At 54.8% G+C, this 16,664-nt stretch overlaps 1 protein-coding gene across 15 annotated transcripts in view; it reads left to right on the top strand.

The window, feature by feature from the left end:
* The window catches only part of AFAP1L2 (actin filament associated protein 1 like 2), a 96,670-nt gene that overhangs the window by 69,829 nt on the left and 10,177 nt on the right, over positions 1–16,664 (top strand). For 7 of the 15 annotated variants that reach the window (XM_049103105.1, XM_049103106.1, XM_025467305.3 and 4 more), the window contains 7 exons: positions 2,215–2,305; positions 4,936–5,022; positions 7,682–7,887; positions 9,417–9,596; positions 12,011–12,100; positions 13,428–13,512; positions 14,559–14,663. In XM_049103105.1, coding sequence (XP_048959062.1) covers positions 2,215–2,305; positions 4,936–5,022; positions 7,682–7,887; positions 9,417–9,596; positions 12,011–12,100; positions 13,428–13,512; positions 14,559–14,663 — 844 coding nt within the window. Of the gene's footprint in view, positions 1–2,214; positions 2,308–4,935; positions 5,023–7,681; positions 7,888–9,416; positions 9,597–12,010; positions 12,101–13,427; positions 13,513–14,558; positions 14,664–16,664 lie in introns of all 15 variants that reach the window. The other 8 variants (XM_035708176.2, XM_035708175.2, XM_049103110.1 and 5 more) reach the window with 2 other exon arrangements.

The following is a 16,664-nucleotide window of genomic DNA, read 5'->3' as shown; positions in this document are numbered from 1 at the left end:
GAGCTGGAGGCCCAGCAAACCTAGGAAACGTGAGCTCCAGGACCCATCTGTAGGGATCTTGCTGCTTCCCAGGGGAGAGGATGCTCTCCCCTCAGACCCTGGGAGGCCGGCTCCCAGAGGACCAGGGCTGGGTCTTGGGCCGCCCTTTGTCAGACATGATCAAGGGAATGGCCAAGAGGAGCAGAGGCCTCTCCCCAGGCTTGTGGCAGCAAAGCTGCAAGGCCATCCCCTGGCAGCTACTGATGGCGCACACCGGGTGCCCTTGGGACGAGGCTGACCCGGGGTGCCCCTCACAGCCGTGTCTGCGGGCCCAGGGCAGCAGCTGATCTGCCGAGGAAAGGAGCACATCACCCTGCTCCTTCCTCTGTGTTGGGGGCCCAAAGCTGCTCGGAGTCTGCCTCTCGATCTTGTATCCACTCTCTTGACGTAAGGTCAGATGAATTTAGAAGGATCCTGCATCAGATGCAGGTTGTGGCCTGGCCTCGCCGACCCTCCGCCCATAGGCCTGTGTCAGCTTGTGGGACGGTGATCCGGTGACCAGGTCCTGCAGCCCCCACCCTCCACCAGGCTGTGGATGGCCCCCAGACGATGATGACAGCCTCCTCGTGTTTGATGCGGGCCAGGCGCTGTGGAGACCCTGTCATGTTTTCCCTCACTGAACCCGCCAAGACAACCCTGGTTTTATTCTTGTTTTACAGGGAAGGAAAGTGAGAGAGATTGATTAACCCCACAATTAAATATGTGGAGTCCTAAACCCTGATTCAAACCAAGTTATATTCACTCCAGAGTCCATATGAATAGACTCTAGATACCAGGCCACACAGGATTTGGCTCGGGGATGCTGATTTTGGTGAAGCAGCCATAGGAGCATGGCTCTGCCCCTGAGGAGGCTGGGAGTGGACACTCCTGCTGTCCATGCTAAGGACTGTCCCCCAGGGACCCCAGCTCAGGCTAACTGCCGTCTTGCCCTCCCCTAGGCCAAGACCAGGGGGACTGTCTCTGTCATAGATTCCCTCAAAAAAACTCATTTTCAGAGGCTGGGGTTTCTAGATCCTTCCTTTCTCCTGCCAGCAGGGCAGGGAACCCTCCAAGGCCCTATGGGGTCTTTTCGTTGGCTACCCATCCCCACACCCACCCCTCACTTTCTACTGTTTTCATTTGAAAGTCCCCAAACCCAGCACAAGGACTTTCCAAAACCAGGAGTAGGAATGTGCTTCAGATTTTGCCATTTCTGTTGTCTCATAAATATTCCCTTAGCCCTCCTCAGGGGTTGCACAATTGAGGGAGACTGCAGAGACTCGTGTGGATGGATCCTTGCATATTTATGACCTGTATCTAGGATTACTCATGCAACAATCTACTTTTTTTTCCCCCTCTCCTGCTATTACTCATAAGATTAGCTTCACCGTCTAATGGAGGAATAGAGGATTTCATGCTCCATGCTTCTACCTACTTGCATATATTGCTTTTTCTTCTCAAATTGTGTGCATTTATCCCTATACCATGGAAGCAGCTCAGGGCCATTGTTGAGACTCAGCTCAAAGATTGTGTCCACTAGGTGGTAACTGTTCCTCGCACCCCACACATTCCCACAGAGCTTCGACCTCATATATTAAAACACGACTCATGACGCAAGTCCTTGACTGGGAGCCTTGAACGTTCACTGCCTAGTTGACTCTTGCCCAGGATGGGCTCCTGAACATTGGGATGCATTCCCCACAGCGAGGGTGCAGGAGCCATCCAGCATTTGCTGGCTGAATGATTGAACTTAGTCTGGGAAAAGTTTAGGATTTAGAACCCTGGTCATCTCCCTCCATCAGCATTTGATTAGCCCTTGTCATCCTAGAAAGAACATGCTATGTAGAGGCCATGACAGCCTGACACCATCTGGACCTTTATGTGCATTCCCCATCATGTACACAATGCTGGTGTGTGTGTGTGTGTGTGTTTGGGGGAGGGTTTGAACCTCATTTTGCAGAGAACACTGAGGCTCAGCAAGGCTAAGCAACACACCCGCAGCCCTTCACTGGAAGCAAACCAATGGACGTGGTGGCTTATGGGAGCCATGGTAGTCCATGTTCTCCCTCCCAGCTGGCTTGAAGACCAGCTGGGCACTATTTTTCCCTCCAGACTCCCCTCCTTCCACCCAAAGGGTTAATTCCAAGTCGTTCCCAGTGTATCCTATCTGAAAATGTTTATTTGTTCATACCACAGATTCCAGAGCGGAAACAACTCTCCATCCCAAAGATCGAGTCTCCAGAGGGTTACTATGAAGAGGCTGAGCCGTATGACACATCCCTCAATGGTACATCCCGGGGCCAGGGTTGGGGCTCGGAGGGGGTCCAACCACTTCCTGCACAGATGCCAGTGCTGGAAGCAGACAGCGGCCTGGGCTGCTGTTTCCAGAGAGTGTGGCCCAAACTGAGAACTGACCACAGAGCATTGGGCTGCTGCTCTTGTGGGGAGCTGAGCTGTACAGCAGACCCAGGCTGCCTGTAAGGAGGGGCTTGGGATGGTCCCCAGTGAGCTGCGTTACTGAGTCTGATGCTTTCGGTGGCCCCACCTGGACGGTGCTGGATTCAGCACAGAAATGTGAGGGAGGCGAGGTGTGTTGGCTCAGGGGCACTCGTAAGCAATGGGAATGTGGTGAGGCCGAACCAGCACCCTTTCCAGGGTTCTTTCATTAGACTGATAGTTAACGTGCTCTCATTGTACGCCAGGCATGCTTCCAGGAGTCAGGAACTCAGCAGAGCTCAGCAGAGTCCAGGGTTCCAGCCCTTAGGTTCTGTGAGGAAAGACAGATGACAGATAAACACAGGTTGTGTCGGGTGATGATACAGTGGTAGGATGGAAAACACAGGGCCTGGGTTGGGGCAGGAGGGGGTGTTATTTTAGATAGGGAGGGTCTCTCTGATAGCATGACCTTGAGCTGAGTCCTGAATGAAGTGTGAAGTGGGGAAGGCAGAGACCTACAGGAAGAACTTTCTAGACTGCACAGCCCATGCAGAGGCCCTGAAGCAGGAGGGCTCTCAGTATGCTTAAGAAATAGCAAGGAGCCCAGGCTGGAGCAAGGAAAGAGACAAGAGGTGGGGACACAGAAGTTAGCCACAGGCCGTGGTGAGGACTTTGGCTTCTTTCTGATAAGACCTCAGGCCTCAGTGACTGACATTAGGTATCAGTGAAAACATTAGGTATTCGGGGGCCTGTGCTATAGGGTGAGTCCTTGGCCAGTGGTTCTCAGCCAGAGGAGTCAGATCAGACATGCTGTGCTCTTGGTGTAGGGATTTGATAGCACAGAAAGGCCCCAAAAATTCTGGAAGAAAGACAGTGTTGTGGCCTACTCACGCATGAGGCTGGTCTCTGGTCCTCTCGCTCTGCCCTTCTTACCTCACTCAGCTTCCTTCCTTGGTAGGCGAAAGGTCTTTGAAAGCATAAAGCAATTTGCAAATATAAAAGGCAAGGGTCTACATGGGTAGGAATGAACTTGGCTGAAAAGGGGTGTTGTTGGCTCCGTAAAGAGCCGGACCAGAGGTCGGACAGGACCAGTCTCTCGGAGCCACCTCAGATTCTTCTCTTTCTTCACACTTCACCTACTGCCTCCGGTCCCAGGAACTGTGTGGGAGGTGAGGGGCCTGTTTGGATTGAGGTTATTTTATTCTAAGAGGCTGGCTTTGTGGGCAGACATCACTTAGCTTGAACCCACGGAGCGTGTGGGATGTTGCCGAGTCACCGGCGGGGCCGTGATTTCAGACCAAAGCGGAGGGTGCGGTGCTACTTGTCTGGATGCATCTGGAAGGTGGAAGCTGTGACTCACCAGGACGAGTACCTCCATGGGTCTTAAACCTAACTCTCTCGGGTGTGGCCCGTGCCAGCGGGGGCCTGCATCCCAGACGCTCCCGGGGGCCTGTTTGTGGGGCAGACACTTTATCTTATCATAAACAAGTGGGCCCAAGCTTCATGGTGTTTGTCATTTGGCTGCAAATTCATGTTGGTTTTAGCCAAGACCGGGGCGTCATTGTGAAGACAGCCTGAACGCAGCAAGGTGGGTAGGAAGCTGCCAGCTGCATTTCCTCTCCTGCTGGGACAACAACCGAGGATGACTTTTGGAGAGAATTGGTCCCATGCCACAAAGGGAGGGCTTCACCTGCATTTGTAACCTGGTCTGCCCTTACTTCCTGCTCGTTGTCCCCACACCTGTTTGAGCGGTGAAACCTGCAGGTCATGGCAGGAGGGATGACCTTTGGCCACCAGCCATTCATAGACTTCCTACAGAGACTGGTTGCTTGGGTTCTTGTTCTGCTCTATCAGCACTGTCCCCACACTGCTCTGAAGGGTCAGGCCTCTCTCTCCAAGAAAAAGTTTAGGAAGTGCCCTGATGGCCTGTGCAGGAGATACAAGGGTCAGTCCTACTTGCGCGAGATGTCAGCTACTTGGCCCATGATGTCTCATGCTGGGGTCATGGCAGCTACGGTAACAAATAATCCCCCTTTCTGCTTAAAGTGACACAATACAAATCTCTTTCTTATGAACAGCTCAGTGTGGGTATTTTAGGTCGGTAGGTAGTCTAGGCTCCCTCCTGGGTGGGCTTGAGCACCCTCTAAGACCACAGAATCCTCTGCAGGGAAAGAGAAGAGAATCCCTTAAAAGAGTTTCTTAAAAGCGCCAGCCAGAAGTGACTTTTACCCACATTCTATTGGTGACAAGTAGTTACCTGGTCATCTCTGGTTGGGAAGTGGCTGGGAGAAGGTGTCCTTGATTGGGCTGGGGCCTGTCCTGCTAAGTCCACTCCTCCAGTGGGAAAGTACTAGCTTACAGTGGATAAGCAGCCACGGGGCCACATCTGGGTCTCTCTGTGTCTCTGCACTGGGGTCTGTACCTCTCTTCATCTTGTGTCTCTCCATCTTGCCTTTCTCTGTGCTTCTGGATCTCATACAGGTCGTCATTCTGGCGGATTTTCCCCCACTGGAGTCCCCAGATGGGTGCAGGTGCCTGAAGGAGTCATTTACGCTACAATCACCTTGGGTACTGCTTGTCCCCAGAGCTGGAAAGCCAGTGATTCCATGCCTGCTGCCTGGCTTCCAGAGATGGGATGCATGCCCTGGGGGCGGCCTCTGCATGGGTCCTGCATGTGTACATCGTGTATCATACTTCTAGGAGAGACTTCTCTACCTGCCACAGCCCCCTGCCACTGGCATCTGAATGCACGAGTGAAGGACCAGAGCGCTGCATGGTTGTCTTGCCCCCTTCTCCCAAAGACCTCCGGCAGCACACAGTGGGGGGTGGTCCACCAGGGGTGCAGAAATGGGATGGAATTCCCTGAGCCTCCTGCCTTTTACTCCCATTCATCCTACGAGCCCCAGAAGCCACATATCTGCTTTAGGACTGTCCCACAGTCATGGCCATGCTGTGATCCCTCTTAGGAGATAAATAAAATGACAATACATTTGCTCCAAGATTCCCCTAAGCCACTTCAGGTAGTTTGAAATACTGTGATTTGCTGTCTTCTCAGCTTCCTCATACCTGCCTGACGGTGGATGGGCAGGTGTTGGAATTCTCCACCGAACGCTTGTGCCAACCCCGGAAGCACAAACAATGGGGAGATTTGGCCAGCTTCTTCCTGCTGAACTCTGTGGCCGCCCTCTATTAATTTCTGTTACTGAAGGAGGCATCCCAGTGACACTGTATCATTCTGAGTTCCCTTATTGTACAGAGTATACCACACTGACGATGAGGACTTTTTCTAAAATTGCCCTGATCCTACCACCTGATCAAGTCAGCTCTCTTGAGTTTTTCCTCTTGCCTCTTGGTACCGATCTATTCGCACATAGAATTTTAATTGTGCCTCCTCACTGACCATCATATTTCTTGAGCTGCGGACTGCTGTTCAGAGTTCCCATCCAATAGGGTTGCACGGCATGCTCTGCAGTGGGTGCATCACACTTTCCCCCCCACTCGCCTTCCACTGACTGTAAATGGCACTGGAATTAATAACTTGATGCACGTAACCTACCGCTTTCCTTCCTTACTTTTTTTTTTTTTTTAAACTAGTTTCCTAGGATCAACTCTCAGGACTGGGATCATTGGGTCAAAGGGTATGGGTATCTTTATGGCTCTTGAAACAACAGGCTGCCAGATTGTTTTCTGAGAGGCTTGTGTTTCATGTACGTTATTACCAGCAACGGGAAAGTTCGGGTCTCCCGTTGGCTATGCCGCTCTTTCCAGTCTTTGCTTATTTAATAGGTGTGAAGGTATGAGCTGTGCAACTTTTTTTGTTAAGCTGTGAAGGGGAGCAGTACCACACTGCTTTAAAAGAAAGTGGATATTAAAATATTGGAAGTGTTATTTTTAGAAATATGAAAACACATTTCCATTGGCCTCGTAGCGAGGGTAACTATGGCAGTGGCCTCATTCTGGTTTTCTATATTCTAAGTCAAATGTGGTTCTGTTTTCCTGGCGTGGAGGAACCTTGCTGGGCAGAGAGGAGAAGGGGCTTCTGCAGAAGGGACACTAAGGGCCCACGGGCTGACGTGTTTCCGGAGGAGACTGGAGGGGCGGATAGAGGAGTTGCATTCACCCTGACTCGAGGGGATGGACCATGTCTGTAGAGGTGACAGGGAAGTAGATGGTGGCCTGACTTTCTACCCAGTCATATCTAGGGATCAGGAGATAGTGAGTTCCCCGTCCTGGGGGGAATTCAAGCAGAGGCTGGAGCGGTGTCAGGATTCCCACAGACAGGATTCCAGTGTTGAGCCAGGGGTTGGACTAGGTTGGGATCCTGAGGTTCTCTTTTTTCCACGTCCTTCTTTTTGGGGTTTTACTGATTTACTTTTTCCTTCCCCTAGTTTCTGTTGGCCTTAAACAGCACAACGAGGCCCGGAGAACAGAATGACTCTCGCAGGGTACATTGTGGGGGGGGGGGGGGGGGCAGGAGAAACTGAGGCACAGGGAGCGTGCACAGGATTGAACATGGTTTGTGCTTGGTGAGCTTTGGGATTCTCTCGAGCAGAACAAGCGTGAGGCTGACCAGAGGTGGAAACCAGCAGAGGCGGCTGTGTGTGTGGGGAGGCTGGCCGTGGGGAGGGAGAGCCAGCAGAGCCCGGGGAGGCTGGCAGTGGGTTGGCCCAAGGGCCGGGCCCAGGGGGGACAGCTGCCTTCCCCACAGAGCCATTTCCTGCTGTGGTTTGTCTCCCCTTAAGAGGCTGCAGCCTTTCCTCCCAGGACAAGCAGGGACAGAGGTGGCCCAGCCCTCAGAGGCTTACCTGGTGCCCAGCGGGGGCTCCCAGAGACCCTTCCCCTGGGCCCCCCTACAGTGCCCGGGTGCCAGGCTCCCCCCTCTGCCCCACTGCTAAAGCCCCAGGTGAGGATCCAGAGGCCCGCAGGGGGGCCTGGCCTTGTCAAGTGTGGACCCTCGCCTGCGGGCAGCGTCTTGTCCACTTGACATCTGTGGAGTCTGGGATGACAGATTGGAGGAGGAAAAGGCAGAGACTCCTGGTTTGGGTTGTTTGTGTCTGTGGCCAGAAGCGCCTCCAAGAAGCGTCACCGAGGGGGCTGTGGTTGGCGGCTGTCAGGCTGGCTCAGGGACACGGGGGCCGGGCGGTCGCGGCCTGGGGGCCCCCGCCCTCCCTCCTGGACGAGGGTTCCCCTGCCCCGGGGGCCGTGACCGCGTGGGTCTTCCTTGCAGAGGACGGAGAGGCGGTGAGCAGCTCCTACGAGTCCTACGATGAAGAGGAGAACAGCAAGGGCAAGTCGGCGCCCCACCAGTGGCCCTCGCCCGAGGCCAGCATCGAGCTGATGCGCGACGCCCGCATCTGTGCCTTCCTGTGGCGCAAGAAGTGGCTGGGGCAGTGGGCCAAGCAGCTCTGCGTCATCAAGGACACCAGGCTCCTGGTCGGTTGGGCTCGTGCTGTGGTGCTGTCCTCTGTGTCTGGGGGGGGTCAGGGGAGGCGGCCCCTCATGCCAGGCGGACGGAGCCCTTCCTACGTGGAGGTTTTCTCCTGTCCCTGATCTGAAATCGTAGGCAGAGCCGTGTGCGTGGATGAGTGTGGTGCCTCTTAACTAAGAAAGTCTAATGGGGGCAGCCCGGGGGTCTCAGCGGTTTAGCAGCGCCTTCGGCCCAGGGTGTGATCCTGGAGACCCGGGATCGAGTCCCGCATCAGGCTCCCTGCGTGGAGCCTGCTTCTCCCTCTGCCTGTGTCTCTGCCCCTCTCTCTCTCTGTCTCTGTCTCTAATGAATAAATAAACAAAAATCTTAAAAAAAAAAAAAAGTCTAGTGGTTTTCACAGGTCCCTCCAAGGGGGCTGTGGTGACCACCCCCTGCCCCCAGGCCCATCCCATAGACGTGTTTTCCCAGGGATCTTGTCCCCTGGTCTGAGGGCTCATTCTTCCTCACATCTGGACCCCTGGCCGTTTGGGGTGGAGCCCCGTGCCCGGTCAGGACCCCCTAGTCCCCCTGGTTGTGGCCGCCACACTCACCTGTGCAGAGGCAGAAAGGGAGGCATTGTCACAGAAGTCACGGTATTTTGAATTACCGATTATAAGAAAAAATCCATAAGGGAACCAGAAGCTATTACTCTGACCACAGCCCTGTTTCCTGTTATTCTAAATTACAATTCACAGTTTTTTATGTCCTCATTGGAAGTTCCTTGGAATCATTATAAGCACGCTTTCCTCCCGGGTCACGACATGCCCTGCCCTGTGCAGATGCTCCTTCTGGTAACGCTGTCCCCAGCCCTGCGAGGACCCTTCTATACCCATCACAAACAGGGGCAGAGTATTTTGTCTGGGAGGGGAAGCAAGTCCCTTTCTTTCTTTTTCTTTTCCTTCCTTCCTTCCTTCCTTCCTTCCTTCCTTCCTTCCTTCCTTCCTTCCTTTCTTTTCTTTCTTTTCTTTCTTTTCTTTTTCTTTTCTTTCTTTTCTTTTCTTTTCTTTCTTTTCTTTTCTTTCTTTTCTTTCTTCTTTTCTTTCGCTACAAATCATCTTCTTAACTAAGCAGATAATGAGCTTGGTCTTCATTCCCTAAGCGCCCCTCCCTGAGATTGGTGAGCAAGAAATAGAGACAGGCGGGGAAGTGGGAAGAGTGAGTCCAACCTGAAGGTGTGAGAGTTGGCTGCAGAGGACTATTTTCAGGAGCTAGCTGAGGCCTGCGGGGCCCTTGGAGCAGCCTGGATGAGCAGGGTGCAGGGCATCCCCGGGGAGGCCGGCAAGAAGGGGGTGTGAGAGAGAGGAGACAGTCTCCCTGGTCGCTCTGATGCCAAGAGCAAGAGCTACTGATACCTGAGGCCTCATTCTGCACCTTTGGTTTTGCTGGGGAGAGCTGAGCTCTCAGGGGTCCTGCCGTGCCCGTGGCCCATCTCTGCAGCACCCGGCCAGGCCTGGCACCCCTGGCAAAGTGGCACAGTGTCTCTCTTCCCTTCTAGTGCTACAAATCCTCCAAGGACCACAGCCCTCAGCTGGATGTGAACTTGCTGGGCAGCAGCGTCGTCCACAAGGAAAAGCAAGTGCGGAAGAAGGAGCACAAGCTGAAGATCACACCAATGAACGCCGACGTGATCGTGCTGGGCCTGCAGAGCAGGGACCAAGCGGAGCAGTGGCTCAGGGTGAGGGTGGCACTGGGCTGCTGGGGACACAGGCCTGGCCCCCTACAGGGCTCCTTGGCTTTTTCTAAAAGGGATGACTGCTGTCAAGGGTAGAGGATCTACAGTCCTTCAAATTCCCAGGGTTTCTGTGTTCTGAGTGGTAGCCGTCAGTCCTAAGGAAAGGATCTCTCCGCTACTGTTCCTGGACTTGGGCTCTAGTAGAGACTCATTAGCCCTCTGGTTTCTGGAGAGGCATCACCGGCCTCCTTAGTAAAGAAGAATGGATGGCGGGGTCACCCGTAAGGCACTTATCATGGGCCGTGTGCTTTTATCAAACTTAACCTACCTAATCACGCCGAGGGTAGCTGCACAAGGTTCATACCACCATTTTACAGGGGTGGTGATTAAGGCTCTGAGGGAGGAGGTGACCAGTCAAGGGCACCTGGCAAGCAGTAGGTGTGACTGTCTGACCGCAGTCCTGTGTGTCCTGCCATCACAGATGCATGTGGTCAGGTCTGCCTGCAGGTACATGGGGGTAGCCCCCAGTGATGACGAAGCCTGGTTTGGCCCATGTTAAAGATGAGCTTGACAATGCCAGAAGGTAGAAGGTTTGTACCAAGAAGGTGCCCTTGGTTTGGGGGCAGGACCCTGGTCAGCCAGAGAGGTCCCTTCCTTCCTTGGTTCCTGCTGCCCCCTCTCCATCATGGCCACGCCAATGCATTTCTCGTAGAAGTGCTGTGTCTGCCCTCTAGCCCTATCCACCTATGTACATACACACAAGTACTTGTGTGCACCCACACTTGCAGATGTACACATAAACACTTGCATGCACGTGTACACACATGCACAAGTAGTTGCATACACACAAAGACTTGTAGACGCGCGCACACACACACACACACACACACGGTGCTCCTGCTCTCAGTGCTGTTCTGCTGCTCCGACCCACCTGTCCTTCCTCTGACTCCCAGCCTCTCTCTCCCACTCACATGCCCTCATCCTGAAACCCCTGCTTGTGGTTTCAAAGACGAGAACCCTTTCAGAAGGAATAGCCTCTCTGTCGGCCTTCACAGAGGCCCCCTTCCTCCCTGGTCAGATGAGCATGGAGCTGGACCTGGCTGCGAGGGCCTGACTCTGAGCAGCTGCACACACTTGCAGTTTGGTAGGACCCGTTAGCCTGTGTGATGGGCTCTCGGCCATCTATGTGTATCTGTTTTGTCAAGCCTACCTACCTTCCCTGGCCTCCACGTCCCAACTCTCAGTGATCACCCCTGAGCTCACAGGTGGGGCAGGTATATGGCAGTGGGTGGGAAATGCTAAGGATGGGGCAAGAGCCCCAGGAAAGGCAGGACTCTCCCAGAGAAGCGCTCAGGCCTGGATGTCCGGCTTTGCATGCTTCCCCTGCGTAGAGTGTCCGCACACTCAGGCCCCAGCTGATAAGGATCACACGGGTCCTCACGGTGCCCCAGACTCTAGGTGTGGCTCATCCGACAGATGCGGTGACCGAAGCTTAGACCCCAGGTCATGCCACTAGTGATGGACTGCAGTGCCTCTCTCCTTCGCACAGCACCATGGGGCATGTTTGGTCCCCCACGTGGACCAGGGCCTGAACTGGAGTCAGTCTAAGAAGTGAGAAATGCTTTATGCTTCCCCAACCCCATAGCCTTCTTCCTTTTATTCTTTGGCTTCTCTAATTTTAAACTTGTTTCCATAAACTGCTCTAAGCAGAGACTGAAGAAGGAAGGTCTTTGAAAGTACTCTTGCTGCGTCCACAGGGCTTGGGATGGGCAGCGTGGGGATGTGTGTGTGGCTGCCTCGGGCTGTTACCCTCTGGGAACCTCCCAGGGGGCTCCCAGTGCAGAGCCCCAGTGCTGCTTGTGTGGCCAGAGCTACCTCTGACATGTGCACCCCTAGCCCTGGCCCCTGGGTGCCAGGGAAAAGGCTCCTTCTGGAGGAGGGTGGAGTGGACTGTGACAGACCGGTCTAGAGAGCCAGTGCTGGACTCAGGCAGTTGGCAGGCCTGCTTCCCGAGCCGACGGAGGCCCTCCACAGCAAGCTCCATGGCCCCCCAAAAGCTGAGGGGACCATGGCAAACGCAGTTCTTTCTCATACCCACAACCGAGCAGCCACCCCTGCCCAGGATGAGGCCGAGGAGGAGGCTCGCAGAGTTGAGGGCTGGCAGCTTTGGCCATCTTCAGGCTTTGCTGTAAAGCACCCACCCCTGCCCCGCCGGCCACCAGAACATGTGGGGGTCTGCCGGGGAGTGGGCTGAGGAACAGGCCTGCAGGTGGGAGGGATAGTCGCCGTGCCTTGGAAAGCGTGCATCCCCTGTCTCACCTCCACCCACTTCCCCTGACCTCGAGGGGCCCTAGCTTGGGTCTGGCTGTGAGTCTGAGCCAGAAGGGCCTCCGGTGATGGCTTTTCTTGTCCTTCAGGTCATCCAGGAGGTGAGCGGCCTGCCTTCAGAAGGAGCGTCCGAGGGAAACCAGTACGCCCCAGATGCCCAGCGCCTGAACTGTCAGAAAGTAAGCCTCTGTGCTGCCTGGGAGAGAGTTCAATTCTCTCTCTTCTCTGTCAAAATTAAAAGTATAAAACTGAGATCTTTGCTTTTGCCCGTCAGCCCAGTGAGTAAGACATGCACGGTGCCAGTAGCTTCAGGTTGGCAGGAAAACCGATGAAGTTGATCCTTTCTTGCTTGGGTGCAGGAAGCTTTATTAGAACAAAGGTCAGCATGCCCTCCATTCCTAGGCAGGGAAATTCATGGCATGTGGCCCTTCTTTCGCATTTGCTCCTGGTAGAGCTTTGGGGCTGGGTGAACTGTCCCCTTACTGTCCCTTTGTCAATTCCAAAGGGCTCTGTTGCTCATTTGCATGGAGCCATGGGGCCCCTGCTTTGAAGGGCCAAGGTTGAGAAAGTTGGGCCAGGTGCTCTTGGAGGGGAGGGCTGACACCTGTGGCTTCTCAGTCCATGTCACCAAGTATCAGCAGGGAGGTGCCCTGAAGTCTGGGAGCACACAGAACAGCAGCACCGTGTCTCCCTGGGCTCCCCAGCCCTGGCAAGGAAGAGGGCAGAGGGGACATACATAGATGTCTCAAGTAGGGAGGAGGAAGGCACAGACCATCCCTCTCGGAGTTCCCTGGCCAGGTGTAGCAGTCCTCGAGTCCCTGCCTACGGCCTGCCTGTTGGTTGGGAGTCCCTCAGCCTGTTTCCCAAAGGTCTGGAGGATGTTGTTCTCTGAGAGCAGCTTGTCTGGAATATTCTGAGCGCTTCACATTCTAACAGCAGCTCCTAGAAATTCCCAAGTCCCCTAACAGCCCTGGGGATGTAGATGGGGGTATTACCTCTCTTTAAACACATGCACAGCAGGGCCAAGAAAGACTTTTAAGTCGAGCACCTGGTCTGGATGGAGAATGCTCCAGCCAGGGTTCAGATCATGGTCTGATGCTGTGTAGACAGGCTGGCCCTTCTCTGAAACCTGCTATGTTAGTAGTACAGTCAGTTCTGCAAAGCCATCCTCACGCTCCCGGACGGGTGGTTCCCAGCCCGACAGTTTCAGCTGGGATGTCAGCTCTAATGCCACCGCTGGGGTTGGCAGCTTGCCTTAGGTTGGGCAGGCATGTTGGGAACTTGTGAACTTGGATGAGTGGTGGCCTGAAGAAGAGGGATGGGGATGGGGCAAGGAAAGGTCTCCCAGAGAGCCCGAGGGAAGGCTGGCCAATGTGCCGCCAGTGACCTGGACCCCGCGGGGCCTCTAGCCTACACCCAAAAGCTATCTATTAGTTTCTCTTACATTGTGATCCCCCAGGTAACCATTCCCAGACAAGATCACCCACTTGTCTCTCTTTTCCACAGCTAGATATAATGGAGAAGTACCTGTCAGCCTCGGAATATGGAAGCTCCATAGATGGCCACCCTGAGGTTCCAGAGGCCAAAGATGGTACCGATGCTTGTGGCTGTCAGCCTGGGCTCGGGAGGGGGAGGGTGTCCCAGGCTGCGAGACATGGCTGTCTGGCTCATGCCTCATGGGTTTTAACAGCTGCTTGCAACATGCCTCCAACTTCTAAACTGCTTGGAAATAACACAGCTGATAAGCCCAGGAAGAAGGGAGGGATGAGCAAATTGAAGTCAAGTTTTATGAATTGCTAGGAGTAGAATATTCTTGCATCTCTCCTTGTTTGCTGCTAACCCTTGACCCCAGCTCTTTTTTTTTTTTTTTGACCCCAGCTCTTTGGGCCAATGCAGTCTGTGAAGATTCTCAAGTGCTGACATAGTCTATGAGGGGAGTTGGTGTGGGGCGCCTGGGTGGCTCAGTGGGTTGATTGTGTGACTCTTGATTTGGGCTCAGGTCATGATCTCAGGGTCGTGGGATCGAGCTCCGCTTCCGGCTCCGTGCCCAGTGGGGTGTCTGTTTGACATTCTCCCTCTCCCTCTGCCCTTCCTGCCTGTGCTTGCACTCCCTCTGTCTCTGTCCCTCTCTCTCAAATACATAACTCTTTTTTTTTTAAGATTTTATTTATTTATTCATGAGAGACACACAGAGAGAGAGAGAGAGAGAGAGAGGCAGAGACACAGGCAGAGGGAGAAGTAAGCTCCATGCAGGGAGCCTGATACGGGACTCGATCCCGGGACTCCAGGATCACACCCTGGGCCGATGGCAGGCGCCAAACCACTGAGCCACCCAGGGATCCCCACATAACTCTTTTTTAAAAATAGAAATTATTTTTAAAAAAACAAATGAGTTGATGTGCCCCCTTCTTGAGTGTTTGATTCCAGGGATACCTGACTCTGGACTGTGGATCCCGGTTTGGGGAGCAGAGTGTGGGTACATGTATGCGTGTGTGCATGTGTGTGTGTGAGTGTGCATGTGCACACACACACAGGGAGGTGCAGAGGCAATGGGAATGGGTCTGCTGTTTCCATCTTTCGCTGCGGCCTGTCAGTGGGCTGTTGCAATGCTGACGGCTTTTTCTCTCATGTTGACAGTCAAGAAGAAATCTTCTCCTGGCCTCAAACTGAGCAACCTAATGAATCTGGGCAGGAAGAAATCTACCTCGCTGGAGCCTCCGGACAGGTCCCTCGAGACATCCAGTAAGCACCGTAGCCACCTGCAGGCCCTGCGGGCTCACCCACCGGGCCAGAGCCCGTCTCCAGGAAGGCGGCTGGGACCGCGCAGGCAGGGACTTGGGTCTCGCCCTGACCATCTCTTGGGAGGGCAGAGCCGCGGCTCTAGGTTTCTTGACCTTCGCTGCAGGTGGTTCAGCTGCCTGCTGCGGTGCTGGAGCCTTTGCGCGAGGGTCCTCCCAGTGGTCTTTAAAAAGTTCTGCTCTTTTGATGAGCATTGAAGGAGCGCAGCGAGCGGTGCTAGGGGAGGGGACCCTGCAGAGGGAGAACACGGTCCTGAGAGCTCACAGCCGAGAGCCGTGCTGGCTTCATACCCCTAAACCACACGCCGTGTCATCGTAGCAGCGGTAAGGGGTTCTTTCCAGGTACAGAAAGAACATTCCCATCCAAGGTTGGACCCTCTGAGTCCTGAAGATCGGGCTGGAGCTGAATAGGCTGAGGTGGCATCTCTGGGCAGCAGCAAGGGCTCAGAGATAGGGACAGTGAGGTCCCTTAGGGCGACGGAAGCCCGTGCTGCTGGTACGGAGGGGGTGTGTGGGTGCTGCTAGGCTCACAGAGGTCAGCTCTACTCCCCTCATTCTGCCTTGAGGAAACTGAGGCCTTTCCCAGGAAATATGCTGGGGGAGCCTCTGTCCTGGCTCTAACCGGGGACTCACTGCTCTGGCTCTTCCCAGGGCCTGAAGGCTGTTCCTCGTGGATCCCTTGTGCCAGCCCTGGGCTCCTTTCCTGAGTCCCAGTCCAGGTCTGGCTTGTGAGGCTGGCAGAGTGGGTGGAACCGGAAGTCATCGGATGGGAGCCTCACGCTGGGAGCCTCTTAATTCTCTGGGCGGGACACCGGGCAGTGCCCCAGCATTGCCAGCCCCTGCAGCCTCGGGGGGGCACCGTGTTTGGCACAGAAACCTGGTCTCAGTGAGTCCCACTGGGAGAGAGGTGGCTGGCTTATTGTTGGAAGTCTCTTCAGCAGTGAAGCATGCTCCTGTCCCCAGTGGCTAGGGAAAGGTGACAGAGAACAGACTTGGCATCTGAGCTCCCTGCTTTCTTGACTCAGAGTTCTCTTTGGTCCAGAGAACTGAGATGGGCAGTGGGGCACTTGCCTGGATGAGCCAGGTTTCCTAGGTCTGGGGCGTGAATTCTTCTACTTTGCTACTGTTCGTGTGGCTCTGAGAAACTCACGATCTCCACTCTTGGCCCAGCACTGGGTGGGCGGGAGGGTGGCCTTGTCCATCCCAGTTAAGGCTCAGAGCAGCTGCAATCCTCTAGAATGGAGAAGGCGTCCACTTTGTAGGCCAGTCCCTCTGGGAAGGTGGGCAGCATGGAGAGGTGTGAATGCTCAGCACACGGGGGTGCAGGGACTGGATTTTATGCATCTTTGTAGCCCTGGGGACAAGGCTGTGCTTGGCACATGGTGTCAGCTCCGTAAATGTTCCTCTGAGTGGGGGGCAAAGGGAAAGGCTTGTCCTCCTCTTAGGAAGCCGAACCCAACACGTGCAACCACCTGAGAACAATAAAGGATGGCATGATGGACGCAGCCCAGTGCTGGCAGCCGCTGCATGCCGACAGAGAGGGCGGCTCCCTGGCCGAGAGGCCACGGGCACGCACCCTGGGCGCTGGAGGTGAAGGGGGCAAGTTCCTGCCCTTGAGAAGCTCCGCGTCCGCTGGGGGAGGCTGTACGCAAGCAGGTCTCACTGTTCTGGGATCCACAGGTTCGGAAGGAAGACAGAGCAGGGAGTGCAGGACCCAGGGAGGGTCAAGCGAGGCTGGCTGCGTTTGGGAGGAGGAGAGGGAGCCGGCCAAGGGGGGCAGCCCTTTGCGGGCTGAGGCTGAGTGACCCGGAGGCTAAGGCTGTGGAGGCCAGAGGACTGACTGCACCTGCCGCCAGGTGCCCCTGGCTGGGGACCTTCCTGCACGTGGCCTAAGTGACCGGAGTCTGGGGAGGAGGGCCGCTGCTGGTGGGGGCATGACAGGGGT

This window comes from Canis lupus, chromosome 28 (assembly GCF_003254725.2).
Source record: "Canis lupus dingo isolate Sandy chromosome 28, ASM325472v2, whole genome shotgun sequence".
In the NCBI taxonomy this organism is placed as follows: Eukaryota; Metazoa; Chordata; class Mammalia; order Carnivora; family Canidae; genus Canis; species Canis lupus.
This window is presented reverse-complemented; position numbering and strand designations above follow the sequence as displayed.